At 47.9% G+C, this 27,945-nt stretch overlaps 1 protein-coding gene across 3 annotated transcripts in view; it reads left to right on the top strand.

Moving 5' to 3' along the window:
- fcho1 (FCH and mu domain containing endocytic adaptor 1) overlaps positions 1–27,945 on the top strand; it is a 65,009-nt gene that overhangs the window by 30,798 nt on the left and 6,266 nt on the right. For all 3 annotated transcript variants that reach the window (XM_066643486.1, XM_066643488.1, XM_066643487.1), the window contains exons 4-25: positions 3,910–3,984; positions 5,331–5,472; positions 7,997–8,149; positions 8,312–8,416; positions 10,537–10,635; positions 10,836–10,932; positions 11,065–11,182; positions 11,321–11,345; positions 11,855–11,915; positions 13,109–13,290; positions 13,552–13,576; positions 13,710–13,760; positions 14,545–14,596; positions 15,367–15,485; positions 15,930–16,835; positions 17,882–17,988; positions 18,324–18,438; positions 18,720–18,831; positions 19,123–19,278; positions 21,685–21,817; positions 22,291–22,487; positions 22,626–22,690. In XM_066643486.1, coding sequence (XP_066499583.1) covers positions 3,910–3,984; positions 5,331–5,472; positions 7,997–8,149; positions 8,312–8,416; positions 10,537–10,635; positions 10,836–10,932; positions 11,065–11,182; positions 11,321–11,345; positions 11,855–11,915; positions 13,109–13,290; positions 13,552–13,576; positions 13,710–13,760; positions 14,545–14,596; positions 15,367–15,485; positions 15,930–16,835; positions 17,882–17,988; positions 18,324–18,438; positions 18,720–18,831; positions 19,123–19,278; positions 21,685–21,817; positions 22,291–22,487; positions 22,626–22,690 — 3,095 coding nt within the window. The remainder of the gene's footprint in view (positions 1–3,909; positions 3,985–5,330; positions 5,473–7,996; positions 8,150–8,311; positions 8,417–10,536; positions 10,636–10,835; positions 10,933–11,064; positions 11,183–11,320; positions 11,346–11,854; positions 11,916–13,108; positions 13,291–13,551; positions 13,577–13,709; positions 13,761–14,544; positions 14,597–15,366; positions 15,486–15,929; positions 16,836–17,881; positions 17,989–18,323; positions 18,439–18,719; positions 18,832–19,122; positions 19,279–21,684; positions 21,818–22,290; positions 22,488–22,625; positions 22,691–27,945) is intronic.

Here is a 27,945-nt window from a genome sequence, read left to right on the forward strand (position 1 = left end):
TTCAATAAACCCAATATTTACATAAGCTTCTCCAGCAGCGAGAGTCAGAGCTCAGAGTGGAGCTAAACCCCTGAGGTGGGTGGGGGGGGTAGTACGCATCATTATCCATCTGTGACGATATTGGTGTATCACTCTGTATCGGTTGCATTTTAGAAACCTCTGGATCTTATTGGAGGATCACCTCAGATTTCTACTTGTTGATTGGCTGTAGATGGTTCTCTTCAGCAGATTCTCTCCGGAGTGTGGGGCTCTTATGGAAAGGTCTACTGTGGATCTTTCTCCTTGTTTTTCCTGCCACATGAAAGTAGTTTTGATTAAATGCTGCTTGTTTTAGGGTGGATTTAAGTCCGGTCGGTCTTAGTTTTTTTTGCTTCATTGCATTAAATCAAGTGTAATATGGTCAGATGCTGATCACTGTTCTATACACTAAGGTAACAGCACGCAGTTCCTGCCGCCGCAGACCACTTCCTCCTTATCATCTTATTAATAGAGTCTGTGGGTTGCAAAATGTTTTTCACGCCATAGTCTGAGAAAGCATGAGGAACTTCTGGAGCGGCCAGATGACTAACACACACTGTTCTTAAACAGATGAGCAGTGCTCTGTAAACAGTGTGGCTCTGCAGGAGGGGTTTCTAATAAAGTGGCCAGACTACATAGACTGTAGGATCACTTTGATCATGAGAAGCAGAAAATGCAACCGACTTCTAAAGTTTCACTTCGCAGGTGTGAAAAATCCCCCTGTAAAATTGATCTGAAAAACTGTTCAGGTCAGAGATTAGACGAGGAATAGAAACTTTGATCATAACAACAGACAGATGCATTAAATATTTAAAACCTGATGATATAAAGGGGCGGCAACGGTGGTGCAGCAGGTTAGTGTCGCAGTTATGCAGTTCCAGGGGCATGGAGGTTGTGGGTTTGAGTCCCGCTCTGGGTGACTGTCTGTGAGGAGTGTGGTGTGTTCTCCCTGTGTCTGCGTGGGTTTCCTCCGGGTGACTGTCTGTGAGGAGTGTGGTGTGTTCTCCCTGTGTCTGCGTGGGTTTCCTCTGGGTGACTGTCTGTGAGGAGTGTGGTATGTTCTCCCTGTGTCTGCGTGGGTTTCCTCCGGGTGACTGTCTGTGAGGAGTGTGGTGTGTTTTTCTTGTGTCTGCGTGGGTTTCCTCCGGGTAACTGTCTGTGAGGAGTGTGGTGTGTTTTTCTTGTGTCTGCGTGGGTTTCCTCCGGGTAACTGTCTGTGAGGAGTGTGGTGTGTTCTCCCTGTGTCTGCGTGGGTTTCCTCCGGGTGACTGTCTGTGAGGAGTGTGGTGTGTTCTCCCTGTGTCTGCGTGGGTTTCCTCCGGGTGACTGTCTGTGAGGAGTGTGGTGTGTTCTCCCTGTGTCTGCGTGGGTTTCCTCTGGGTGACTGTCTGTGAGGAGTGTGGTATGTTCTCCCTGTGTCTGCGTGGGTTTCCTCCGGGTGACTGTCTGTGAGGAGTGTGGTGTGTTTTTCTTGTGTCTGCGTGGGTTTCCTCCGGGTAACTGTCTGTGAGGAGTGTGGTGTGTTTTTCTTGTGTCTGCGTGGGTTTCCTCCGGGTAACTGTCTGTGAGGAGTGTGGTGTGTTTTTCTTGTGTCTGCGTGGGTTTCCTCCAGGTAACTGTCTGTGAGGAGTGTGGTGTGTTCTCCCTGTGTCTGCGTGGGTTTCCTCCGGGTGACTGTCTGTGAGGAGTGTGGTGTGTTCTCCCTGTGTCTGCGTGGGTTTCCTCCGGGTGACTGTCTGTGAGGAGTGTGGTGTGTTCTCCCTGTGTCTGCGTGGGTTTCCTCCGGGTGACTGTCTGTGAGGAGTGTGGTGTGTTCTCCCTGTGTCTGCGTGGGTTTCCTCCGGGTGACTGTCTGTGAGGAGTGTGGTATGTTCTCCCTGTGTCTGCGTGGGTTTCCTCTGGGTGACTGTCTGTGAGGAGTATGGTGTGTTCTCCCTGTGTCTGCGTGGGTTTCCTCCGGGTGACTGTCTGTGAGGAGTGTGGTGTGTTCTCCCTGTGTCTGCGTGGGTTTCCTCCGGGTGACTGTCTGTGAGAAGTGTGGTATGTTCTCCCTGTGTCTGCGTGGGTTTCCTCTGGGTGACTGTCTGTGAGGAGTATGGTGTGTTCTCCCTGTGTCTGCGTGGGTTTCCTCCGAGTGACTGTCTGTGAGGAGTGTGGTGTGTTCTCCCTGTGTCTGCGTGGGTTTCCTCCGGGTGAGTGTCTGTGAGGAGTGTGGTGTGTTCTCTCTGTGTCTGCGTGGGTTTCCTCCGGGTGAGTGTCTGTGAGGAGTGTGGTGTGTTCTCCCTGTGTCTGCGTGGGTTTCCTCCGGGTGAGTGTCTGTGAGGAGTGTGGTGTGTTCTCCCTGTGTCTGCGTGGGTTTCCTCCGGGTGACTGTCTGTGAGGAGTGTGGTATGTTCTCCCTGTGTCTGCGTGGGTTTCCTCCGGGTGACTGTCTGTGAGGAGTATGGTGTGTTCTCCCTGTGTCTGCGTGGGTTTCCTCCGGGTGACTGTCTGCGAGGAGTGTGGTGTGTTCTCCCTGTGTCTGCGTGGGTTTCCTCCGGGTGAGTGTCTGTGAGGAGTGTGGTGTGTTCTCCCTGTGTCTGAGTGGGTTTCCTCCGGGTGACTGTCTGCGAGGAGTGTGGTGTGTTCTCTCTGTGTCTGCGTGGGTTTCCTCCGGGTGAGTGTCTGTGAGGAGTGTGGTGTGTTCTCCCTGTGTCTGCGTGGGTTTCCTCCGGGTGAGTGTCTGTGAGGAGTGTGGTGTGTTCTCCCTGTGTCTGCGTGGGTTTCCTCCGGGTGACTGTCTGTGAGGAGTGTGGTATGTTCTCCCTGTGTCTGCGTGGGTTTCCTCCGGGTGAGTGTCTGTGAGGAGTGTGGTGTGTTCTCCCTGTGTCTGAGTGGGTTTCCTCCAGGTGACTGTCTGCGAGGAGTGTGGTGTGTTCTCTCTGTGTCTGCGTGGGTTTCCTCCGGGTGAGTGTCTGTGAGGAGTGTGGTGTGTTCTCCCTGTGTCTGCGTGGGTTTCCTCCGGGTGAGTGTCTGTGAGGAGTGTGGTGTGTTCTCCCTGTGTCTGCGTGGGTTTCCTCCGGGTGACTGTCTGTGAGGAGTGTGGTATGTTCTCCCTGTGTCTGCGTGGGTTTCCTCCGGGTGAGTGTCTGTGAGGAGTGTGGTGTGTTCTCTCTGTGTCTGCGTGGGTTTCCTCCGGGTGAGTGTCTGTGAGGAGTGTGGTGTGTTCTCCCTGTGTCTGCGTGGGTTTCCTCCGGGTGAGTGTCTGTGAGGAGTGTGGTGTGTTCTCCCTGTGTCTGCGTGGGTTTCCTCCGGGTGACTGTCTGTGAGGAGTGTGGTGTGTTCTCCCTGTGTCTGCGTGGGTTTCCTCCGGGTGACTGTCTGTGAGGAGTATGGTGTGTTCTCCCTGTGTCTGCGTGGGTTTCCTCCGGGTGACTGTCTGCGAGGAGTGTGGTGTGTTCTCCCTGTGTCTGCGTGGGTTTCCTCCGGGTGAGTGTCTGTGAGGAGTGTGGTGTGTTCTCCCTGTGTCTGCGTGGGTTTCCTCCGGGTGACTGTCTGCGAGGAGTGTGGTGTGTTCTCCCTGTGTCTGCGTGGGTTTCCTCCGGGTGAGTGTCTGTGAGGAGTGTGGTGTGTTCTCCCTGTGTCTGAGTGGGTTTCCTCCCTCGGTCCATAAACACAGGTTGGTAGGTGGATTGACGACTCAAAAAAAAAGTGTCTCTAGGTGTATGTGTGTGTGTGATTGTGTGTCACACTGTGAAGGATGCTTTGCGCCCAATGATTCCAGGTAGGCTCCGGACCCACCGCGACCCTGAACTGAATAAGGGTGACAGACAATGAATGAATGATAAAATAAAGTGATATTTTATTGTAAGATAAATGAGTTCTACTTTTTGGTGTGTGTGTGTGTTTCAGGGCTGCCGTTGAGGAGACCTACTCCAAGTCCATGAGCAAACTGGCCAAAATGGCCAGCAATGGAAGCCCCCTCGGGTAAGTCATCATCATCTTCCCCTTGGTTTGTTGGTGTTGTACGTGTAACGATGCAGCTGCTCGATTGAGAGTGATTTAACCCAAGTGATCTTTTCCAGAGAGGTTTGCGTGTCGTTGACAGTGTTTACAGATTTCCTCATTCTGATCACAGATTAAGACTGAGGTGTTTATGTTTACGTCAAAGTGTAAACGTTAACGTAACATGAATGCGTGCACTAGGGGGCAGCATCCAAATGCAATGTATGAAGATGATTTCACATTCCTAGTATGACTTGTGCACATATTGTACATTCTTTTTGATATTTTCTAGCTCGTTTGGGTCGTGTGATCAGCCGTTAAACACTCCCCTACAGCCAACTGTTACTGAGCTCACGTAACTGCGTCACACCACGGGGCTTTTTACATGAATGTTCACTGAAGTAGAAAACGTCAGATGTGTTCACAGGCCTGAATGTTGGGAACCAGACCTCTGAAGAGTTCCAAGCCTCTTTAAGCTGAATCAGGTTTTCTGCCGGAGACATTGCCAAGATACAAGCTTATGACCTGAAGCTATAAAAACCATTATCATCGCTAATAAAAGCTCAGGAGCCAGATGTAGTTCTCTGCTGCTTGTGGAGAGTAAATAAGCTTCTGTGTTTGTGCTGTAGGAACTGGTGACTTCTGGTTCCCATCATCACCCTCTAAATCAGTCTCCGGCTCTGATCATCAGACCTCTTTTGGATGACTTTGTTTACCACCGAATTATACTGGCGTTTTTAAATAAACAGTGTTTTGAAGTGCGTGGAAGTGTTGTGTTTCTGGAGGAAGTGCAGGGTTCTCGGTGCAGAACAGTAACAGGAAGTCAAGAGCGTCTGTGTGTGTTTGTAAATGTGTGTGCGCTGTGTGTTGAAAGGTCATGGTGATGGTCTGCGCTCTCTATCTCACATTCACTGCCCTCTGGACATTGTGTTGACGTTTTAAAGAGTCTAATTTAGTACCCTCTCTGTTTGTGGTCGGGACGGCGATGTGGTGGTGGTCTTGAAATCCGCGCCTGCGTCAAGTAATTAATGTTTTAAACTGCAAGGAAGAATCGGGAGGGTTTTGAGTGCGTGGGATTAGGGCTCGTCTCTGAGCAGTAGTCAAGGCTTCACATCTTCTGACCTGTTATTATAAGGATGGGAGCGGCAGCCTAAATTTATCAGTGTTTTCGTGCGAGTCTGGGTTAAATGTTGAAGCCTGGTGTCATAAATACAGTTCGGTTCAAAGTCTCTGTCTGTTTTTCCACCCTTCTTCTCTGTCATCTCTCACCTTTCCTCTTTCCCCTCTCATTTCTTCTCTCCTTTCCTTCTCACTCCCTCTCTCTGCAGTACGTTTGCTCCCATGTGGGATGTGTTCAGAGTGTCCTCTGATAAGTTGGCTCTGTGTCACCTGGAGCTGATGAAGAAGATGAATGACCTCATCCGCGACATCAACAAGTACGGAGAGGAGCAGGTCAAAATTCACCGGAAGGTACAGATACACTTTGTGTAATAAATTAGACGCTGTGAAATTAAGGACCGCCTTAAAATTGTGTGTTGAAAGGATTTCTGGTTCTTTCGGGGTTTTATTAGAAGTTCAGTTAACTCAGAGTTTTAAGGCGGTTCAGTAACGGAAATCTGATGTTAAGACACCCTTTTTGTTTTGCTGTAAGATGAGATGCACTATAAAAGTACTGGGACACACCACCTAATCAGGTTTCATTGAGTCCGATTGCCACAGGGGTACAGAATCAACTTCCTACCTCTGCACACTCTCTTTACAAGCATTTTCAAAATATCACTGAATGCCACTGTTGCAACAAGTCAGTTTGTGAAATTTGTTCTCTTCTAGATATTTCCTTATCCATATTTTAATACAACCACATACAGTGGATGTGTTTGGGAACCACAGCAACTCGGCCACAATGTGGCAGACCGTTTAAGGTTACAGAGCAAGGGACACAAAATACTGACAAATCACATGTCTGATGGGCGAGTCTGGGTTTACCAAATGCCAGGAGGGCGTTTGGTGGCAGAAAAATAATGCTATGGGGCTGTTTTTCAGGGGTCGGTCTATGCCTGTTCTTAATGCTTCAGCAAACCAAAACATTTTGGAAAATTGTAAGCTTCCAACTTTGTGGAAACAGCTGTGGGAAGGCTCTTTTCTGTTCCAGCGTGACTATACCCCTGTGCACAAAGCAAGGTTCATAAAGGCTTAGTTGGGTGAGTTTGCCTTGGACTGTACAGATCTCTATACATCACACCCCCCTCAAACACCTTGTCCACATGACCATCATGGACAACAGACACGTTCTAAAGTCTTATAGAAAGCCTTTCCAGAGGAGTGTAGGAGCTATTAAAGCTGTAAAGATTCCACATTAATGCCAATGGCGTTACAATAGCATGTCATAAAACCTCCTGTAGCAATCCGTTCAGCAATAAGGGCGCTCTGTAGCAGCCACACAGGAGCCTAGGGTCACATGCCCCATACCACGTCTTGGTCAGAGGTGTATAAAGCCCTCCATCATTCAAGCAACGGAATGGAACCGAGAGCTCTCTTCTGAACGAACTTCATCCAATACATTGTGGCTGACTGCAATCAGATCCTCGCAGCAATGTCCAATATCCCCGGCATATCCTAAAAAGCCTGTTACCGCAGCGAAGACAGAACAGACATCCTCTTCAGGTGTATGCGCAGGTGTGAATCGGACTTATGCTAACGATGTCAAAATGGTTGCGAGTTAATTACAATAATCACACTTGCATAACGCTAATGACTGATTACGTTATCAGTTAGCAGCGTTAGCCTCGTTGGTGAAACCAGAGTGTTGCCGTTTTCTCGTGTTATTCAGAGCTGGGTCCAGGAAAGCAATCTCAGGGCTTTTTTTCCCCCGTCTCAATCAGGTTTTCTGAAGTGTTTTTATTTTTATACCATTTGACTCCCCTCTGGAGTTCCCAGCTGGAAATGAGAGTGTGGGCTGGAGCCTGGACTTGAGCACTGCATATAAAATACTCTTTTAGAGCTGTCTAGTGCTGCACTTTGGTGTCAGGACTGGCACATCACTGGTTCATTCCCTACATTCAGCAGGAAAATTGGGGGCAGGGGGAGTGAAGGAACAGCACTTGGTTCTCCTTCGACATCCACGTCTGAGGTGTACAACTGGACAAGGCATCAACGCCCCTAACAGCTCCCTGGCACTGACATGACTGCCCGCTGCCCTGGGTGTGTTCAGTGCCTGTAGAGAGAGTGTGTGTGTGTGTGTGTTCACTGCCTGTACAATGCATAACCAAACAAGCACATTTATGTTTTTACATGTTTTTAGGTGCAATAAAATGATTGGTTCTCAAATATCAGGTGGTTTATTGATAGAATTATCGCCCTGCTGTGAACCAGTCTAGCCATTCTCCTCTGACATCTCCCATCAACAAACCCCACAGAACTGCAAGTATTCAAAAGTTTCGTGACACTCCTAATTGCCGATCTCGGCTACCTTAAGGGGCAGACTTGATCTTGTCAACACACAGATTCGGCATGTGTTGGCCAAAATATTTGGTAGCACAATACAGTCAGGCAGGTTACGTCCTCCTGGCATTTGGTAAACCCAGACTTGCCCATCAGAAGTGTGATTTGTCAGTATTTTGTGTCCCCTGCTCTCTAACCTTAAATGGTCTGCCACATTGTGGCCGAGTTGCTGTGGTTCCAAAACACAAGCATATTTTAATACCACCACATACAGTGGGTAGTGGAATACAGCCTTTTTACCATATACTGTATATGGGTAGTGTTTTTTTTAAGCAGTTTAGTGGCAGACCATTCACTAACACATAAGTTACATAAGTACTGATTTATAGAGCTATAGAAGTGTTCGTTTTTGACGTGAAGTCTGGGACGCTGGCAGCTGAAACCTCCTGTGCTTCTCTTCGCTGAATTGTAGCTTGATTAATCTGGAACAAAACAAATACATAATGCATAATGTGTTTGTGTGTGTGTTTGTTTGTTTGTTTGTTTTTCCAAGACAAAAGAGGAAGTGATGGGCACTCTGGAAGCTGTCCAAACTCTGCAGGTGCAGAACGGTCAGCTGCAAAAGTCCAGAGAGGGTTACCACGCTAAGTGTATGGAGCTAGAACGCTTACGGAAAGAAGGAGCCCCTCAGAAGGAGCTGGAAAAGGTATGTGTTGGATGATACATAAGGGTGATACCCTCGGGATGTGAATGAGCGAGTGTGTATGTGTCTGAGAGTGTGTGTGGGTGTCCATTTGCAATAGCTCATTATACATTACTGATGTTTACAGTATGCTGCTGTTCTCTTCTGTCGTTTTTATCCGATCAGGCCGAAGTGAAGTCTAAGAAAGCAGCAGAGTCCTTTGTGTCCTCCATAGAGAAGTTTAACCGAGCTGGGGGAGATTTTGAGCAGAGGATGAGCGAGTCTTCACAGGTGGGTTTATGTTCTCATACAGGGATTAAGCCTAGTCCGGGACTCTTTATTTTATTTCATGGAAACTCTAAAATTACGGTGGCACAGCAGATAGGTGTCGCAGTCACACAGCTCCAGGAGCCTGGAGGTTGTGGGTTCGATTCCCGCTCCGGGTGACTGTCTGTGAGGAGTGTGGTGTGTTCTCCCTGTGTCTGCGTGGGTTTCCTCTGGGTGACTGTCTGTGAGGAGTGTGGTGTGTTCTCCCTGTGTCTGCGTGGGTTTCCTCCGGGTGACTGTCTGTGAGGAGTGTGGTGTGTTCTCCCTGTGTCTGCGTGGGTTTCCTCCGGGTGACTGTCTGTGAGGAGTGTGGTGTGTTCTCCCTTTGTCTGCGTGGGTTTTCTCCGGGTGACTGACTGTGAGGAGTGTGAGTGTGTTCTCCCTGTGTCTGCGTGGGTTTCCTCCGGGTGACTGACTGTGAGGAGTGTGAGTGTGTTCTCCCTGTGTCTACGTGGGTTTCCTCCGGGTGACTGTCTGTGAGGAGTGTGGTGTGTTCTCCCTGTGTCTGCATGGGTTTCCTCCGGGTGACTGTCTGTGAGGAGTGTGGTGTGTTCTCCCTGTGTCTGCGTGGGTTTCCTCCGGGTGACTGTCTGTGAGCAGTGTGGTGTGTTCTCCCTGTGTCTGCGTGGGTTTCCTCCGGGTGACTGACTGTGAGGAGTGTGGTGTGTTCTCCCTGTGTCTGCGTGGGTTTCCTCTGGGTGACTGACTGTGTGGAGTGTGGTGTGTTCTCATTGTGTTCTCCCAGTGAGTGAATGAACTCTAAAATTAAAACCCACTGAGGTTCCTTGCGTCCTTGTAGAGTGACCCCTGCACTTATGTCAGCACTCCAGTCTCATTGATCTGTTCATTGGCTTTAGCTGCCAGTTCCACTGCGTCGGTGGCTCCTAGGCGTCGTCCAAACTGGAAACGTGTTAGTGCTGGAACATGTCGTTAATCATCAGAACGTAATTAAGTTCTGCCACACCGCTGGGAGGAGAGTGGGTTACCTAAAATGAGCAGTAAAATGCAGACAGAGTCCAGAGTGCATTGAAATGCACCAGACAGTATCTATATTGAATTATAGCGCACCGTTCTCCGTGATGTATTATGATGCACCGTTATAATGGACTTACAGCCTTTAGTGCTCCACAAAGGCTCATAAAGCTCCACAGTGCCCCACATTGCAGCATAATATGCCAGAGTCCATAAATCTCCATAATACTTTATAAAGCTGAATAATTGTCCGCTGTGTATCAAGGTTCATGATGCGATGGGATGAAGTGGCTTAATGCGTGCTCAGTTAATGCTCTGTGCCTTATGGACTTATGGGAGGTATTTCACAAACGAGGAACCTCATTTACTTAATTTAAAGGAGACATGGGAAAACAATCACTTGTTCAGTAGGTGTGTACGTTTATGGATTTAGAGCTCCACCAGCGCACACACGCTGAAATAAAACAGCTCAGTCAGAAAACAGGATAAAATGAGGTGTTCTTATGTTGTTCTGCAACTTAGGAGACGCCCCGCCCCTTCGTCTGAGGCTGGATTTGCGTTTGTGAGAGCACAAAGACGAGGTTAAAGCAAGTGCGCAAGGAGTGCGGAGAAAAAAGGGCACTACGTAAAAACGGAGAAGAAAAACAACAGAGTGAAAATCGCTGCTCACTGCTGTGTGCTCAGGGCGGGGGTGAACAGCGGGCGGCTCATTATCATTTAAAGGAACAGAGAGAACGCTGCTGTGGGGGTTGATCAAAGCAGGTCACACACAGTTTAGTTAAGAGGCCAGAACTGTGTAAAACCGTCAGGTTCTGCCCTTCGTTAGACCCACTCTGGCTGTGTACTGTCGCCATGACGACACCCACCAGGGATATTTACCATATTCCTTTGATTAAATGTTCATGACCTTTTGAGGTCCATGGTTTTTTTGATGATGTCACAGACCCGTACTTTGAATTCATTCCTTTTATAAGCAGTTAATAACGTAGTGCTGTTTTAACTGACATGGATTGAACAGTAGATGGTTGCATCATTTTTAACCCTTTTCACACCAGGTTCTTTTGAGCATGCAGCTCATTTCCTTAGTGCATTCCTCTCTCTCTTCTGTGCAGAAGTTTCAGGACATCGAAGAGGCTCACTTAAGGCAGATGAAGCAGCTGATCAAAGCTTATTCACACTCCATCGAGGACACACACGTCCAAGTGGGACAGGTAAGCACCCAGGGCTCAACACACGCCTCTCACAGAGCTTTTGAAATGCTTTAGAACGGCTCGCTGCGTGTGTCAATATGAGATTATTTCAGCTGTGATTTGGCTGTTTACTCTCTCTCTCTCCACCTCAAACTGAAAGAGCCTAGTTCCTATGAACATTACAGAAAGTTCATATTGCTCCATATTTCCCCGTCCTCCAGGTTCATGAAGAATTCAAGCAGAACGTGGAGAACATTGGGATTGGGAGCTTAATCCAGAAGTTCACTGAGCAGAAAGGGACAGGAAAAGAAAGGCCAGGTACATTAGTTTTACACTCTCTGGGTGGGTAGGGTGGCGCTCCCTCTCCCCCATTACTCAACAGACTGTAACTTTAATGTTGGGAGAGTGAAAACATTTCATTCTGGATGCGTGTGTGTGTGTGTTTATTAGGTCCTGTTGGATTTGAGGAGTACCTGTCTTCTCAGTTACCAGACAACAACAAGAAGAGCCGCGCTAAAGCCTTCAGAATCCCTGGCTTGGGCAAGAGGGACAAAGAACCAGACTCCACGTAAGTTTTACTTACACACACACACACACACATACACATTCTCTAATCACTCGGACTGTGAGACAAACTAATGCTGTTTCCTTGCTGTTTGTTTTTCCTGACGCTCAGGTTAATAACATGTTGTTCTTGTTGTTGTAGGGATTCTGCACTGACAGATGCCCCAGTGAGTTCTACACACACACACACACACACTTGCAAGACCTAAGCCTAAACCTAACCGTAATCCTACATTTACTAAGTCTAACTCCAAATCTAATATTAAGCCTAAAGCTGATACATGCACATTCTGTGTGTGTGTGTGTGTGTGTGAGAGAGAGAGAGGGAGAGAGAGCGAGAGCGAGCTCAGACTGTGTCCGGTTACTCCAGCAGGCTATATTTAAGTCTTCACTCAGGTTTTTGAAATGCTGGCTGTCAGAGGCCCTTTTTAACACACACATGTCATTAACAGACATCAGGGTAACACCACACACACACTTTACGTAATGATGGTCCCTAGCAGCACCACTCCACTCTTTCCCTGGCTGTATTCCCCTGCTGTTTGTTTTTGGTCTCAGTCATAGCAACGGCGTTGGTCTGGATCTATAAAGTTCTCCTCGTTTTCCTGACTGTGGAGAGGAGGCTCTAAATACAGCTTTATAGCGTCTAATGTTTCTGTTTTTGTTTTTGTTTCAGAACTCTCCTCTGGAGGTGGACGACGAGGGCTTCGTGATCCGTGCTGAAGTCAGTCAGAATGATATCCATAAGACTTACCTGTGCATACGTATAAATACACATACATACAGTATCGTGTGTGTTAGGGATAGATTTGGTATATGACATAGTTTTGTTTTAAAAGCATTTTTTTCCAGCAGACATCGTGTGTCATTTTATTGACTGTGAGGAGTGTGGTGTGTTCTCCCTGTGTCTGCGTGGGTTTCCTCCGGGTGACTGTCTGTGAGGAGTGTGGTGTGTTCTCCCTGTGTCTGCGTGGGTTTCCTCCGGGAGACTGTCTGTGAGGAGTGTGGTGTGTTCTCCCTGTGTCTGCGTGGGTTTCCTCCGGGTGACTGTCTGTGAGGAGTGTGGTGTGCTCTCTCTGTGTCTGCGTGGGTTTCCTCCGGGTGACTGTCTGTGAGGAGTGTGGTGTGTTCTCCCTGTGTCTGCGTGGGTTTCCTCCGGGAGACTGTCTGTGAGGAGTGTGGTGTGTTCTCCCTGTGTCTGCGTGGGTTTCCTCCGGGTGACTGTCTGTGAGGAGTGTGGTGTGTTCTCCCTGTGTCTGCGTGGGTTTTCATCCGGGTGCTCCGGTTTCCTCCCACAGCCCAAAAACACAGGGCTGAAGGACTGGCGCCCCCTCCAGGGTGTATTCCAAACAGCAAACAGGATGCTCTTTTTATGTATCTCTGTGTGTTCTGTTTTTAAATGGTATTCCTTCAGTGCTGATAAACAAGTGAGTCACTGAAAACTGATAATCAGTCTCACAGAGCCAGAAAATTAGTGTTTTTTTTTGTGTGTCTCAGATACACACACGCACATATTACAATTACTACACACACAGTACATTCATGTGTAATTCTCACACACACACACACTCATCAGCTTGTGTGTATTGGTCAGTAAAAGCAGGTCATGATAACGAATAACTGGAGGGTGTTTCATTATAAAGGGCTTTGTCTCCTCTCTTTCTCACAAACACAGTCACGATCGCAGACGCACGGAGAACCGTTTGCGCAGTCGCTTTCTGAAAAATGGAGTATTCATAAGTGTTTAAATGACCTTTATATTGATCCATATTTGATCGGCCAGGCATTGTGCTTGGAAATGCAGTTTGTAATGTCAGGCCTTTAAAATATGGGAAGTAAACAGAGTGTGTGTGTGTGTGTGTGTTCAGGCCTAGCTAGTATCTTGTGCGGTACTGTGAGTGTTATCCTTAACCGGTTCTGTCCCATTTACGCTGCGCTGAGGAAAAGGAGAATAATTTTTACTCCAGTGACTCGGACTTCGACGACGAGGAGCCGAAGAAGTTTCACATCCAGATCCGACCGGTCACCAGTGGAAACCGGAGCAACTCCACAGCCAACGAGCTCGAGCTGAAGGCCACCGTGGGGGCCCTGACCCTGCCGCCCAACCGAGGGGTAAGGGAATGGTAATGTGCTGATTTCTGGGTGCTGGGGTGGCCCTCCTCCTCCACACATCACTCAGGGCATTGCTAACTGCCATAAGTTAGTGCTCTCCTCCAAGCGTGTTGAGCTCCAGTGAGTTTGCGTTTGTGTTGGTTTCCTGGTGCTGGAGTTTAAAGGCCTCAAAAGTGTACTGTTTATATTTATGAATAATATCTTCATAATAATAATTTATGACAAAGTATGAAGTTAATTGTCTCCTCTTTTCTTCTGAAGGTGTCAGTGAAGAGACATCTTTCCAGTAAGTTCCACTTCGTGTGTTTTTCATTTTCTTCCTCTCACACAGCGAGTGTTTGTGTAGAACATGGGCTTGTGCCAGAGGCAATGTGTGTGTGTGTGTGTGTTTTCTCTCACCTCATCTCTCTCTCTCACAGGGAATTCCAGTACAGCAGGCAGATCTGAGGGTGAGGGCGCCCCCCACAGGGGTAAGCAAGAACTATCAGCGCTACATACACACAATCAGTGTAGTTACTAAATAATAATCACTGTAAAAGCGTATTAACCTGTATTAAAATATACGGATGATATCTGAGGAGCTGTAGTTGGTGTGTTGAGATGTTCAGTCTGTGCAGCTGCAGCCGTTCAGTGTGTGTGTGTGTGTGTGTGTGTGTGTGTGTGTGTGTGTGTGTGTGTGTGTGTGTGAGAATAAATAAGGGATGTTCCTCTCTGTGTAACTAATTGAGTCCCATTAGTCGAAGGGTCAAATAGGTCACATTCACCCACAGACTTTAACCCTGTCCCGTCAATATCTCACCGAACAATGACTGGAGAAGATAATAAGTGTGTGGCTGTGACTCATAAAGAGCCTTCGGAAAGCTGTTCTGGGATCAGGGAGACGGCTGATCGCTGTAATTACGGTGTCAGATCAGCTTCTATTTCTGTTCTGTGGGGCTTGATGGTAGTAATAAATGGAGTGTGTGTGTGTGTGTGTGTGTGTGTGGCGTAATCTGACTGGTTGTGTAAGCCTTTACCTTGCTGTTAACATTGCCGATTATGTCCCTGATGTGTTGTTGTTGTTGTTGATGATGAAGACAACACTGCGATGATAACGTAATGTTGGACAAACACCTCCGTGATCTAGTAATGCGTGCTGTGTTTGTGTTTCCTGTTTCTCTCTGTGTTTTCCTCTCTGGCTGTAATTACTCTAACTGTTGTAATGTGTGTTTGTGTGTGTTTTAATGTGTGTGTGTGTGTGTGTGTGTGTTGTAGAAGGAGAACAGGAGGGTTTACGCAGGTCCACCTCCAGCCCAGACCACAGCAGGTACGCAGAGACGGAGAGAAACGGAGCACAACAGAGAAACAAAAACGTCTAATCCAGTTTTAAATATCAATGTTAGAAACGTTTGTCGTCATGGGAACAGGGATCTCTAACTTTTGCACACAACTATGTCTCAGTCACGGTGAACACCTTGATGTGGAACAGATTTGTAGCTCGCTCAGGTTTAAGAACTGCTCCACCAGGGGGTGCTCTGCCTCTGTTTTCATGTGTATGTGCATGTGTAGGTTTGGTGGCACCTAGTGGTGAGCTTTCATATAACACACAAGTAATAGCCCTCCCTCACCCCTCCCTTTTACCAAGTTGCTGCTTTAACATCTCTTTTCATCTTTACCCTCTTCCAACACACACACACACAAAAACACACATTACATTTTATACACTGCCATTGTAGGAAAATAGAGTAAATCTCACTCTTTCTCATTTTTCTCTCTTTCTCAACCTATCTCCATCTCCCTTTCTCTCTCCTCCTTTTCTCTTTCTCTCTCCATTTTGTTTCTCTTTCTCAACCTCTCACTCTCTCCCCACTTTTGTTTCATCATCTTTCTTTTTTTTTTCTTCCTTCACCTGTCTCACTCTGTCTTACCCTTCTGTCTGCCTCTCTCCGTATTTTTCTTCCTCTTTCTCTCTTTCTCTCCTTCTCCTTTCTGCCTGTGTCTTCTTTTTCTCCCTCTCCTTCATTCTCTTTCTCCTCATCCTTTCTCTATCCCATTTTATTTACTCTCTCTCTCTCTCTCTCTCTCTCTCTCTCTCAGGTTGAGCTCCACTGCGTCTGGTTCCGACTCTCTGTTTGGTCCTCCTCTGGAGTCAGCGTTTAAGTCCCACAGCTTCGCCGGACGCGAGCAGCTGCAGAGCGCCTTCCCTTCGTCTGAATGTAAAGCACCCTCTCATTAAAGTGATGGATCACACTCTTTCTCTTTTTAGGAAGCAAAGAGTTAACGAATGAAACTCCTGAAACAAATATGTTAAGTCAGTCTTACATCATCAGTGTAGCGTTGGCCGAACACAACATCACTGCGCTTCTGAAACGTAATCACTTTCCTCCTGAGTCGAGCTGGAGTGTGTTTCTCTGCATGAATTATTCATCACTGGATACAGGTTTGGACGGGGCATGGATTATGGATTGTGCTGGTGCTGAGATATTTATTATTGTTTCGACCCCACCACCACAGTTCAGAGTTTTAATGAAAGGTCTGTGACCTGCTTTGGTCAAAATACCACAAGGAACAAACACAACAGTGCCAATAATTCTGTGACTTAGCAACGCTTAGTTATTTCTCTTTGTGTCTCCCTGTTGATATTGTTTCCTCTCTGACAGACGCTGCTTTCTCCTCTGATTCTTCGTCTCCTGAGAACGTGGAGGACTCTGGCTTGGACTCTCCTTCCCATCAGCCCCTGGGAGCTTCTCCAGAGCCGACAGGCTGGGCAGCGTGGCCTTCGTCGTCTCAACCGAAAGATGCTCTGACCTTGGGTCGACCTTCGGACCCTTTCCTCGCCGCGTTTCGTGACCCATCCCCTGGACGGTCGCCGCTGCCCCTGGAGAACGCTGCTGCTCCAGCGTTTAGTTTCCCAGCCTTTTCTCGAAGCCTGGCAGCTCCGGAACCGGAGCCCAGCGTCTGGAGCTGTAAACACATCCCACCAGAGGACCCTTTTTTGGCTGCTTTTGAGCGGCCATCTTCCCAAGACCCTCGGAATCTTTCTGAAACCGCCTGGGCGCCGCCGCCCCCCCGGCCATCGCGGGACAGCCGCTCGGATCCCTTCACCAAACCCTTAAATGACACTAAGACTCTTCCTCCTCCTTTGTCTTCCTCACGGAAAGACAGGGAGCGGAAAAGAGACCGCAGCGTCCCCCCGCCGGACTCTCCCGATGACCCCTTTGCCATCACCATGATCGGCAGCCCCACGCACCAATCAGCACTCGCTGCCGCTCAACATGCGCCCGGAGCGGCCAGTAGGACGCCGGCGCTCAGCCCTAACCCCGCCCCCCAGCCTCAGCAGCCCAAAAAGGCGGAGCTGGTTCACTGGAGCTCGCTTCACAACCCTTTCAGCGAAGGACCAAAGGCCGGCGTCGCCTCGGCAACAGAGGTCACCCGGAAACCAAGTCGGAGCTGCGATGAGCTGCGGAGGAACGGACCCCCGCTCACTCGACATTCTGGACCACAGGAGGACCTCTGCTTCTCAACTGACAAAGACCAGAACTGCCTCGACATCAACACACACACCGGTAGAGTTATATACATCACATACTAATAATTATAATCATAATAATACACAGGACTGGGTGAATGTGAAATTGTCCGCAGTGTGAGTGAGTGATTGAGTGAGTGTGTGGTGCCCTGTGGTGGAGTGGCACTTCATTGGGTGTGCTACTTCCTTGTGTTGAATGATGATCAGGATGAACAGGTAACAGAAATTACATTTTAAATAAAACAGACAAATTCTCTTTTTAAAAGGAGGAATAACTTCCTTATCTTTGACTGAAAGTTAAAGGAACAGCTCATCTATTGGTTCATTCGTCGAGAAGTGTTCCCATTAAAGACCCTTTCACGCATGTAACCTAGACATTACCCAGACTTATGTGAGCTATATGTTCGAAAGATTTGTCCTAGACTTTGTACTAGAGCGGATAATGTCCAAGAGTGAACGCATGTGTGAACAGAGCCGCTAATATTCCGGAATATCGCCTGCACGTGCTGCACAGGTGCCACACCATGCCCTAAAGCTTGCAGACTATTTCCAGCTTTTGGGAACATGCCTGGCACCGAAAATGCTGCATGTTTCAAAGGAAATTTCCTAACCTGATTCTCCAGACTGTTTCAAGAGTACATATGTGAAAATGGCAATGATAATTAACACACGAGGGTCTTTACATTATGAGCAAATGCTGGAATGAAAGTAACACTGAAGGGAATGGAATTAACTTCTTTTTTTTTTCTCTTTCTCTCTCTGGCTCGCTTTCTCTCTCTTTTTTTTCTCTCTCTCTCGGTCTCCTCTCTGTCTCTCTCTTTCTCTCTCTCTGTCTGTCTCTCTCTGGCTCGCTTTCTCTCTCTTTTTTTCTCTCTCTCTCTGTCGTCTCTCTCTCTCTGTCTGTCTCTCTCTGGCTCGCTTTCTCTCTTTTTTCTCTCTCTCTCTCTCTCTGTGTCTCCTCTCTCTGTCTCTCTCTTTCTCTCTCTCTCTCTCTCTCTGCCTCTTTCTCGGTCCCTCTCTGTCTTTCTGTCTCTCTCTCTTTCTCTGTGTGTCTCTCTCTCTCTCTCTCTGTCTCTCTCTCAGGCTCTCAGTGCAGTTTTCGAAGGGACAGTGGTGATCTGTTGGTGTTGGTTCCTCCTCAGTCCATTCGCTCGAAGCGTTCGTCTGCGAGGCTGAGCGGCTGTGAACGAGTAAACAACTCTCCGACCTCACAACACTCACAGAGTCACACACTTTAGACCTCACTCTCTCGCGGTCTGTTAAAGGTGCTAAATAACAACTCTGCGTTTATGAGATGTTTTTGTAGTTCCTGTTTACAGCAGTCGCAGCGCTGTGATAAACGTAAACACACACCAAGATTAAACCAACAGCGAAACACAGCGTTGTGTCAAAGCTTGAAAATGAAAATGTTTTGTTTACATTTCTACATTTGAGAGAAGCAAGGTTTTGTTACGGCAGCAAATATGAAGAGCTAGAACCTGAATGTTCCTCCTTTCTGTCCTAACTCCTGCCCTCTGCCCCTCAGTCCAGGTCCCTGTGTTCGTCTCCTCTGCCTGAGCCCAGTCCTCCCCCTTCCTCCTCCTCGTCGTCCAGTCCGAGCGAGTGGGGGGGTCAGACCCGTGCCCCGAGTCCTGCACGAGGTGGGCATTCACTCCTGTGCCTCCAGCACTGCTTCAAAACTATATTTGCCCTTTTATGTTTCTTTAAGAACTGGCCCAGGCTGGTAGCAGTGAGGCTACAGAACAGTTATAAATGCCTTGGCGGAAAAAGCGTGTGACCGATGTCTAAGTGTGGATTGTACCTGTTCCACACGACTCTACTCGCTTTTTGGCCCACGGTACCTAGTTCGTTTCCACTGCAATGGAAATCTCCCAGCCTGTGCTGAGTGTGTGTGTGTGTGTGTGTGTGTGTGTGTGTGCAGGCTTGTCCCGAGGGCCCAGTCCCATCTCTCTCAGCACTCAAGAGGCGTGGCCCGTAGCTGCAGCCATCACAGAATACATCAATGCTTACTTTAAAGGAGGAGAACACAACCGGTAAACACTCATCATCCATTCACATCATTTTCACTGCTCTGGCTTCGTTCATCTTCCTCTGAACAAGCCTTAAACCTAACCCCAGCCATGGTCACCCACTCTGGACTTGGATAACGTTGTGTGAAACATGTTTCTAATGTTTATACGAACAAACGTACGGTCACTGTCCGAACAAAACCTTTATTAATGTCGTTTATAATCAGTTAATTTGACAAGATTAACACACACAACACACAGGTACAGGATTTAGATCTGACATTAATAAAGTGTGTGTGTGTGTGTGTGTTTCAGCTGTCTGGTGAAGATCACCGGGGACCTCACAATGTCTTTTCCTGCTGGAATCACTCGTTTATTCACGGCCAATCCCAACGCCCCCGTGCTCAGCTTCCGATTGGTCAACATCTCTCGGGTGGATCATTTCTTACCCAATCAGAAGCTCCTCTACAGGTAAACTGATGTAAACTGAAGCTATTTACACAACTGTATTTCGATCCATTATGTCTTATACAGGGGTTGGACAATGAAAGTGAAACACCTGGTTTTAGACCACAGTAATTTATTAGTGTGGTGTAGGGCCTCCTTTTGCGGCCGATACAGCGTCAGTTCGTCTTGGGAATGACATACACAAGTCCTGCACAGTGGTCAGAGCGATTTGAAGCCATTCTTCTTGCAGGATAGTGGCCAGGTCTCTACGTGATGCTGGTGGAGGAAAACGTTTCCTGACTCGCTCCTCCAAAACACCCCAAAGTGGCTCAATAATATTTAGATCTGGTGACTGTGCAGGCCATGGGAGATGTTCAACTTCACTTTCATGTTCATCAAACCAGTCTTTCACCAGTCTTGCTGTGTGTATTGGTGCATTGTCGTCCTGATACACAGCACCGCCTTCAGGACACAGTGTTTGAACCATTGGAGGCACATGGTCTTACTGGTGCAATGTGGAGTTAATGAAAATTGTCCACCAGACTGCTCCAATTTAGCCATGACACCTCCCACACTACAATGACAGGTGTTTCACTTTCACTGTCCAACCCCTGTATTTTTGTACAGAGACCTCAGTCTTCGGGAATCGCTGCCAGTTCACAATAAGAATGTTACTAGGCTGAATGATTGTTAGGAAACCCGTTTCCTATGTTGTTGCACAGCTGAAAAACAGTGCACTAATAAAGGAACATAAACAGGAGCATGACCAAGCTCCAGCAGGTGTTGTCTTGCTTAAAGGGCTCAAAACGGCCAGAAAGGAACACCTTTCCGTTGTGTTGAGAAAGGAAGGCTACTCGATGCGAGGTATTGCAAAGAAGCTGAAAACATCTTACCAAGCTGTTGACTACTCCCTTCAGAGAGTAGCACAAACGGGCTCTGACGAGGACAGGAAAAGGAGTGGGAAGTCCCTGACGCACAACTGTGCAAGAAGATAAATACCTTACAGAGTGCAGTCTGAGACTAAGACGTCTCGCTGGTCGTCAGCGGACAGCTGCAGTAAGTGGAAACCCGTCAAACACCAGTGACAGCGTCAACAGTGAAGAGGAGACGTCAGGATGCCATACCTCAGACTGGTCCGATAAAGAGAAGACTACGATGGGACGGAGAGAAAAGACACTGGAAGATTGAAAGAAGGGGTTGTGGACAGATGAGTCCTAGTTTCAGGTCTTTGGATCAAACAGATCATTTTATCTACAAAGAGTGTCTTGTTCCACTGGCAGATACGTTTTCTCACTTCAAGAAATAAGCAAAAATATCTGCTCCTCATTCGTTGGTCCTCTTTATAGATGTAAAGTCAGGGGCAGTAGCTCATCAGTGACACAGGACGCTGTCGGCTGGATGTTTTTGGTCGGTGGACTGTTCTCGGTCCAGACGCTGAGGGGTTTAAAAACTCCAGCAGCACTGCTGTGTCTGATCCACTCTACACCAGCACAACACACACTAACACACCACCACCACGTCAGTGTCACTGCAGCGCTGAGAATGATCCACCACCACATCACACCTGCTCTGTGGGGGTCCTGAGCGCTGAGGAACAGGGGGGAAATGGGGATAAGAAAGTATGCAGAGCAACAGATGGACTACAGTGTCATGTGTAATTGTACAACTACAAAGTGTGCTCCTGTGTGGACAGTGAGTCTGAAAGAATGAACAAGGTCATTTTAATGTTAAATTTAAGGCTGATGTGAATGTATAAAGAGAAATATCGTGTCATAAAGACCTTTCTCTCTCTCTCTCTCTCTCTCTCTCTCTCTCTCTCTGCATCTTTCCCCTCTCTCTCACCCTCTCTCTCTCTCTCTCTCACCCTCTCTCTCTCTCTCTCTCTCTCACCCTCTCTTTCACCCTCTCTCTCTCTCTCTGTCTGTGTCTCTCTCTCACCCTCTCTCTCTCTGTCTGTCTCTCTCTCTCTCTCTCACCCTCTCTCTCTCTCTTTCTCCCTTTCTCCCCCTCTCTCTCTCCATCTCCCTCTCCATCTCTCCCTCCCTCTCCCCCTTTCTCTCTATCCATCTCTCCCTCTCCCTTACTCCCTGTCGCTCTCTCTCTCTCTTTATCTCTCTCCCCCTCTCTCTCCATCTCCCTCTCCCTCTCCCTCTCTCTCTTTATCTCTCTCCCCCTCTCTCTCCATCTCCCTCTCCATCTCTCTCTATCCATTTCTCCCTGTCCCTCTTTCTCTCTCCCCCTCTCTCTCTCTCCCCCTCTCTATCCATCTCTCCCTGTCCCTCTCTCCCTTCCTCTCTCTCTCCCCCCTCTCTCCCTCTCTTTATCTCTCTCCCTCTCTCTCTCCATCTCCCTCTCCATCTCTCCCTCCCTCTCCCCCTTTCTCTCTCTCTTCCTCTCCCTCTCCACCCCCCCCCCTCTCTCTCTCTCCAGTGACCCGTCTCAGAACGACCCGGACTCCAGAGATTTCTGGTTCAACATGCAGGCCTTGACGTTTCATCTTCAGAGGGAGGCGGAGCTTAATCCCCAGGCGTCCTACTATAACGTGGCTTTACTGAAGTATCAGGTGAGTCTCGGCGCTCTCTGATCACACTGTGGGTTTGATCAGTATTCAAAGTTAAAGGAAAGTACAGCTCCAAAAGCATTGTGCTGCTCCACTGAGCTGTGGTAGGGAACAGAGCCTCTGCCGCTGTTACTCTGGGCTCAGCACTGCAGATACAGGACTATGTCACATTTAGAGGAGAAGCGGAAACCCCTGCCTCCTCCTTCACTGCAGGAAAGTGCTGTAAAAGTGAATTACACTCCACAACTCTAGGGGGCGCACCAGAAATGTCAGAGAAACTGACCTCACGTTAAAGTCTGTAGCTCAGATAAATCCTATGAAATGTCTGAGTTCCTGTTCACGTAGCCTTCCATCACCGGCCTCTGCTCTTCTCTGTGAGGGTGGCTGTACGGTAGATGTTAGAACGTTGTCTGTGAGGATTTGATGGCATTACCCCGTGAGCTCAGGCTAACACTCGTTTCTCCCTTGTGTCTCAGCTCTCGTCTCAGGACCCCGCCCGTGCTCCTCTGCTGCTGTCGGCCGAGTGCCAGCGCAGCGGGACGGTCACTCGCGTCTCTCTGGACTACCACTGCTGCCCCGCAACCGCCCCTGCCACTCAGCTCACCGCCGTCCAGATCATTCTGCCCCTCGACCACACCGCCACAGACCTGCAGTGCCAGCCCCCTGCGTCCTGGTGAGTGTGTGTGTGTGTGTGGGGGGGGGGGGGTTTAATAACGTTAATATGAGAGAGAGATAGTTGGTGTCTATTAGGAGAGGTGCAGGAGTAGGTGGGAGGTGTGTTATGAACGTTTTGATTTGTTTGTTTTTGCAGGAACGCTGAGGAGAGGAGACTTCTCTGGAAACTGCCCCACCTCTCTCCAACTAACCACAGCAAAGGTCTCCATCACCTCTCTCTCTCTCTCTCTCTGATTCACTCTCCTTCTCTCTCTCTCTCTCCTTCTCTCTGATTCACTCTCCTTCTCTCTCTCTCTCTCCTTCTCTCTGATTCACTCTCCTTCTCTCTCTCTCTCTCTCTCTCTCTCTCTCTCTCTCTCTTTCTGATTCACTCTCCTTCTCTCTCTCTCTCTCTCTCTCTCTCTGATTCACTCTCCTTCTCTCTCTCTCTCTCTCTCTCTCTCTCTCTCTCTGATTCACTCTCCTTCTCTCTCTCTCTCTCTCTCTCTGATTCACTCTCCTTCTCTCTCTCTCTCTCTCTCTCTCTCTCTCTCTGATTCACTCTCCTTCTCTCTCTCTCTCTCTCTCTCTCTGATTCACTCTCCTTCTCTCTCTCTCTCTCTCTCTCTCTCTCTCTCTCTCTCTCTCTCTGATTCACTCTCCTTCTCTCTCTCTCTCTCTCTCTCTGATTCACTCTCCTTCTCTCTCTCTCTCTCTCTCTCTCTCTCTGATTCACTCTCCTTCTCTCTCTCTCTCTCTCTCTCTCTCTCTCTGATTCACTCTCCTTCTCTCTCTCTCTCTCTCTCTCTCGGTTCAGTTCAGTTCAGCAGTGCTTTATTGGCATGAATGTAATACAATACACTGTTGCTAAAGCATATTACAGAAAATACATAAACATACAGATACAGATACAATTACAACAACAGGAAATGATATTTACAAGATTAATGATAATTAAATAAGAAAAGGAAAATAAGAGCATGGAGACAATATAGATGTTTAATAATCATTAATAATCAGTAATATTCAGTAATAATTAATTACACTGTTGACTGTCCACACTGGTTGTCCCTCAGGTTGTGGCAGTCTGTCACATATTTGGCTGCGTGTGGGATCAGCTCCTCCTTCTCTCCCAGTACATACTGGAGCTTCTCTGTATCAGTGAGGAGCAGGAACTCAGGACAGACTCGACTCGCTCTCTGGTAGAACCTGCTCCTGACGGACTCATACTTGGGGCATTGGGTTAAGAAGTGCAGCTCTGTCTCCACCACCGAGAGCTCACAGTGAGAGCACAGCCTGTCCTCTCTGGGGACCCAGTTCTGTCTGTGACGGCCGGTCTCCACGGCCAGACTGTGCTCACTGAGTCTGTACATGGTCAGTGTCTTCCTCAGTGACCTCTCCCTGATGGTTGTGAGGTATTTGGCCAGTGTGTAGTCCCTGTTGAGGGCTGAGTAGCTCTGTAGTTTATGTTGTTGGTGTATGGTGTGAGTCCAGTGTGTGAGATAATTGTTTTGTTGTTGGATGATGATGTGTTGGGGTCTGATTTTCTGAGTGAGTGTGTGGTGAGGATGTTTGGACTCGGTGATGTCGTTGGGTTGTAGGTCACTGAGGGCCAGGACCAGCTGGCTGAGGGGACTCCTATCAATGTGAAGCTCCTGATTGGACAGGGCTTTGTAGTGCAGTGACTGGGGGTCACTGGATTTTAGATGCTTCCAGAAGTTCAGAGCTCTTTTCTGAATGGCTATGAGGAGGGGGTACTGCCCTAGTTCGGCCCTGCAGCCGTTATTGGGGGCCTTTCTCTGCACATGAAGGATACTTTTGCAGAATTCCATGTGCAGGGTTTCAATTGGATGTTTGTCCCAGTTGGTAAAACTTCTCTGTGTAAGGGGTCCCCACACCTCACTGCCGTACAGAGCGATGGGTTCAACAACCGATCTGAACAGTTTCAGCCAGATTGGAATTGGTATCTCGAAATTAATGGACTTTTTGATGGAAAATAGAGCCCTCCTGGCCTTCTCTCTGAGCTCCTTCACAGCCGAGTCGAAACCTCCCGTGGAGCTGAGGGTTATCCCCAGATACGTGTAAGTTTTAGTGTGTTCAATGTTGGTGTTGTTTATTGTAAAATTGTAGTTCCCCTGATTTTTAGACCTCTTCTGAAATGTCATTATTTTAGTTTTTCTCTGGTTTACTGTCAGAGCCCAGTTTTGACAGAAGTTCTCCAGGACGTTTAAACTTTCCTGGAGTCCTTCTCTGGTCGGTGACAGCAAAACAAGGTCATCTGCGTAGAGGAGGCACTTGACCTTGGTGTCCCCCAAAGAGAGGCCGGGTACTGAGTCACTCTGGTCCAGTTTATCAGCCAGTTCATTAATATAGATATTAAAGAGAGTGGGGCTCAGGCTGCAGCCCTGACGTACTCCTCAAGACTGTGGGAAGAACTCTGTCCTGAACGTTCCCATTTTCACTGCACATTTACTGTGAGAGTACATTGATTTAATGACGTCATAGGTTCTCCCCCCAACACCGCTTTCTAAAAGTTTATAGAATAATCCTATGTGCCAAATGGAGTCAAACGCTTTTTGAAAATCTACAAAACATGCGAAGATTTTGCCTTTATTGTGATGTACATGTTTATCTATCAGCGTGTGGAGGGTGAAGATGTGGTCAGATGTTCGGTGGTGCGGGAGGAAGCCGATCTGAGCTCTGCTGAGGACGTTATGGTCAGTGAGGAAACCCGTGAGTCGAGTGTTGAGGACGCTACAGAAGACCTTGCCCAAGTTGCTGCTCACACAGATCCCTCTGTAATTGTTTGGGTCGTATTTGTCTCCGGATTTGAATATGGGGGATATGAGACCTTCGCTCCAGACGCTGGGGAAGTGGCCTGTGTTTAAAATAAGGTTAAATAGTTTGAGAATGGCCAATTTGAATTTCGAATCTGTGTGTTTTATCATTTCATTCATAATGCCGTCTGTACCACAGGCTTTTCTGGGCTGGAGGCCTCTGAGTTGTTCCTCTAACTCTGACTCTGTGATGGGGAAGTCCAGTGGGCTCTGATAGTCTTTGATCACTGTGTGGAGTGTTTATAATTTACTGGATATTTGCTGCTGTTGTGTATTTAATAATTGACGACTGTACAATGATTCAAAATGATCTCTCCACACGTCTCCATCAGCGATCGCTAAATCATCCTGATGTTTTCTGTTTAATGACTTCCATTTGTCCCAGAATGAATTGGAGTTGATTGAATTCTCCAGGTTGTGTATTTGATGTTGTGTGTATTTGTACTTTTTGGTTCTAAGTGTGTGTTTGTATTCTCTCAGTACCTCACAGTATTCAGTGCGTAATTCTTCGTTAAGTGGTTCCCTGTGTTTCTGATTGGATAATTTTCGGACTTTGTTTCTCTTTCTCTTGCAGTCGTGATCGAACCATGCGTCTGATTGGATTTTTCTTGGTTTGTTTTTCCTGGCTGCGAGATTAGATAGTCGGACTGCATGATCAAAGATATGATTTAAGTTTTCTACAGCCACATCAACACCTTCTTTATGTTGTTGGTAGGTGTTTGACAGATAGGAGTCGAGACGTGTCTGGATTTCCGGGCTGTTTACGGTGTGGAGGTATTGGTCAGTGCTGTCCGGAGTCCACCTGAGTGTGTGTTTGAGTTTGTACAGTGTGCTGGGGTGTTTCTTGTGGTCAGTTCTAATGATTCTGTTCAGATAGAGTGTGATTTGGCTGTGATCTGAGAGGGGTGTTAGTGGCTTGACCGTGAAGGCTCTGAGGAAGGCCGGGTCCAGATCGGTTATAGCGTAGTCCACCGTACTGCTGCCGAGAGCCGAGCTGTGAGTGAGCTGACCGTAGGAGTCCCCTCGTAATCGACCGTTTACGACGTACAGACCCAGGCTTCGACAGAGCTGTAGCAGGCTCTTCCCATGAGCATTCACAGATTTGTCATAGTTTTCTCTGCGGTGGAACATTGGGAAGTGGACGTTGTTCCCTGTTATAAAGTGGTCACCGTGAGAGCTGATGAAGTCGGGCTGAGCTCCTGTCCTGGCGTTCAGGTCTCCACAGATAACCACATGTCCTTGTTTTTGGAAATGACTGATCTGTTGTTCTAAATCCAAAAAGGTTTCTTCTTTGAAATAGGGCGATTCTGCTGGGGGGATGTAGATGGCACAGAGAAATATATTTTGGGGGGTTGAGATTAACTGCTTATTAATTTTGATCCAGAGAAGATTTTCCCCTTGTTTTACTTTTTGAATCGATTGAGAAAGTTCTGATTTAAACCAGAGGAGCATCCCCCCGAGTCTCTTCCCTGAGAAACTCCCTTTAATTTAGTGGAGGGCACCACTAACTCCCTGTAACCTGGGGGACAACCAGTGGGCTCGTCTCCTCTACTCCATGTCTCCTGCAAAATTAATACATCTATATTTCTTATTTCTTGTACAAAATCAGGGTTTCTGCTCTTTAAACCAAATAAAGAGGAGTTTAAACCTTGGATATTCCATAGAGAGATGCGAAAAGATGTCATTCTGTGTGAATTAAAGTGTGTTATTTTCTAACATTTCAAAATAAGAGAGATAATTGAAAACAATAGACTGATAATTAATATTAATAAAAAAGATCAAATTTCCATTTCTGTGTTAATCACGGTACAGAGAGGAAATAATGTACACTGTGGAATAATTAATGTCCTTTACCTCTCTGGTAATATGCCTCTTACCACCGGCAGTGTCCCATCAGATGTGTGCAGATGTGGCTGAGCATCTGCTGAATGTCTCTCAGCTCAGAGGTGGTGGTGTTTGCTGCTCTGCCGACCGCCTGGGCGTAGCTCAGTGTTCCTGGTCTGATCTGGAGTTGAGGAGCTGGTGTTGGGCCCTGGTTCAGTGGTGCAGTGTGTGTACCTGTGCTAGGTGATGGAGCTGGTGAGGGAGCAGGGTGTTCATAGTGGCTCCTCCTCCTCCTGTCTGGTAGTGGTGGATAATGATGACCATGTTGCTGAGGTCTCAGACGGGGGATCGGTCGTACTGCAGGTCGTGGTGAGGGTCTTGAAGGCTGTGTGTATCGAGGTCCACGTCCAGTGGTGTGTTGGTGTTTAGTGATGTTCCGGGCCAGCGCCACATCTTTTAGTGTCTTTGCAAACACAGGAACTACCTCTTTGAACAGATGGACGTGGTCGAAGAGGCAGGCTGTGTCCAGAGTCGGGTGGTGGGCGAGGTGGGTGTTGGGTCGGAGGGCACACTCTCTGGAGGTCCTGGCGTTGATTTTCTGGATCGTATCCGGGTGGAAATCTTTGCGGGGCAGCAGGGTGGAGATGATGAATTTGGCATTAGGGAAGGTGTTGCAGGCCTTCTCTATAACTGCTCTCAGGGACACAGCCACTCTCTCTTGCTGAGCTCTCAGGTCGTTTGTTCCTGTGTGGATTATGATGTGGGTTGGTGAGCCCAGATTTGCCTCAGAGAGTAGCTCCAATGCTCTTTTTGTAG

This window comes from Hoplias malabaricus, chromosome 14 (assembly GCF_029633855.1).
Source record: "Hoplias malabaricus isolate fHopMal1 chromosome 14, fHopMal1.hap1, whole genome shotgun sequence".
In the NCBI taxonomy this organism is placed as follows: Eukaryota; Metazoa; Chordata; class Actinopteri; order Characiformes; family Erythrinidae; genus Hoplias; species Hoplias malabaricus.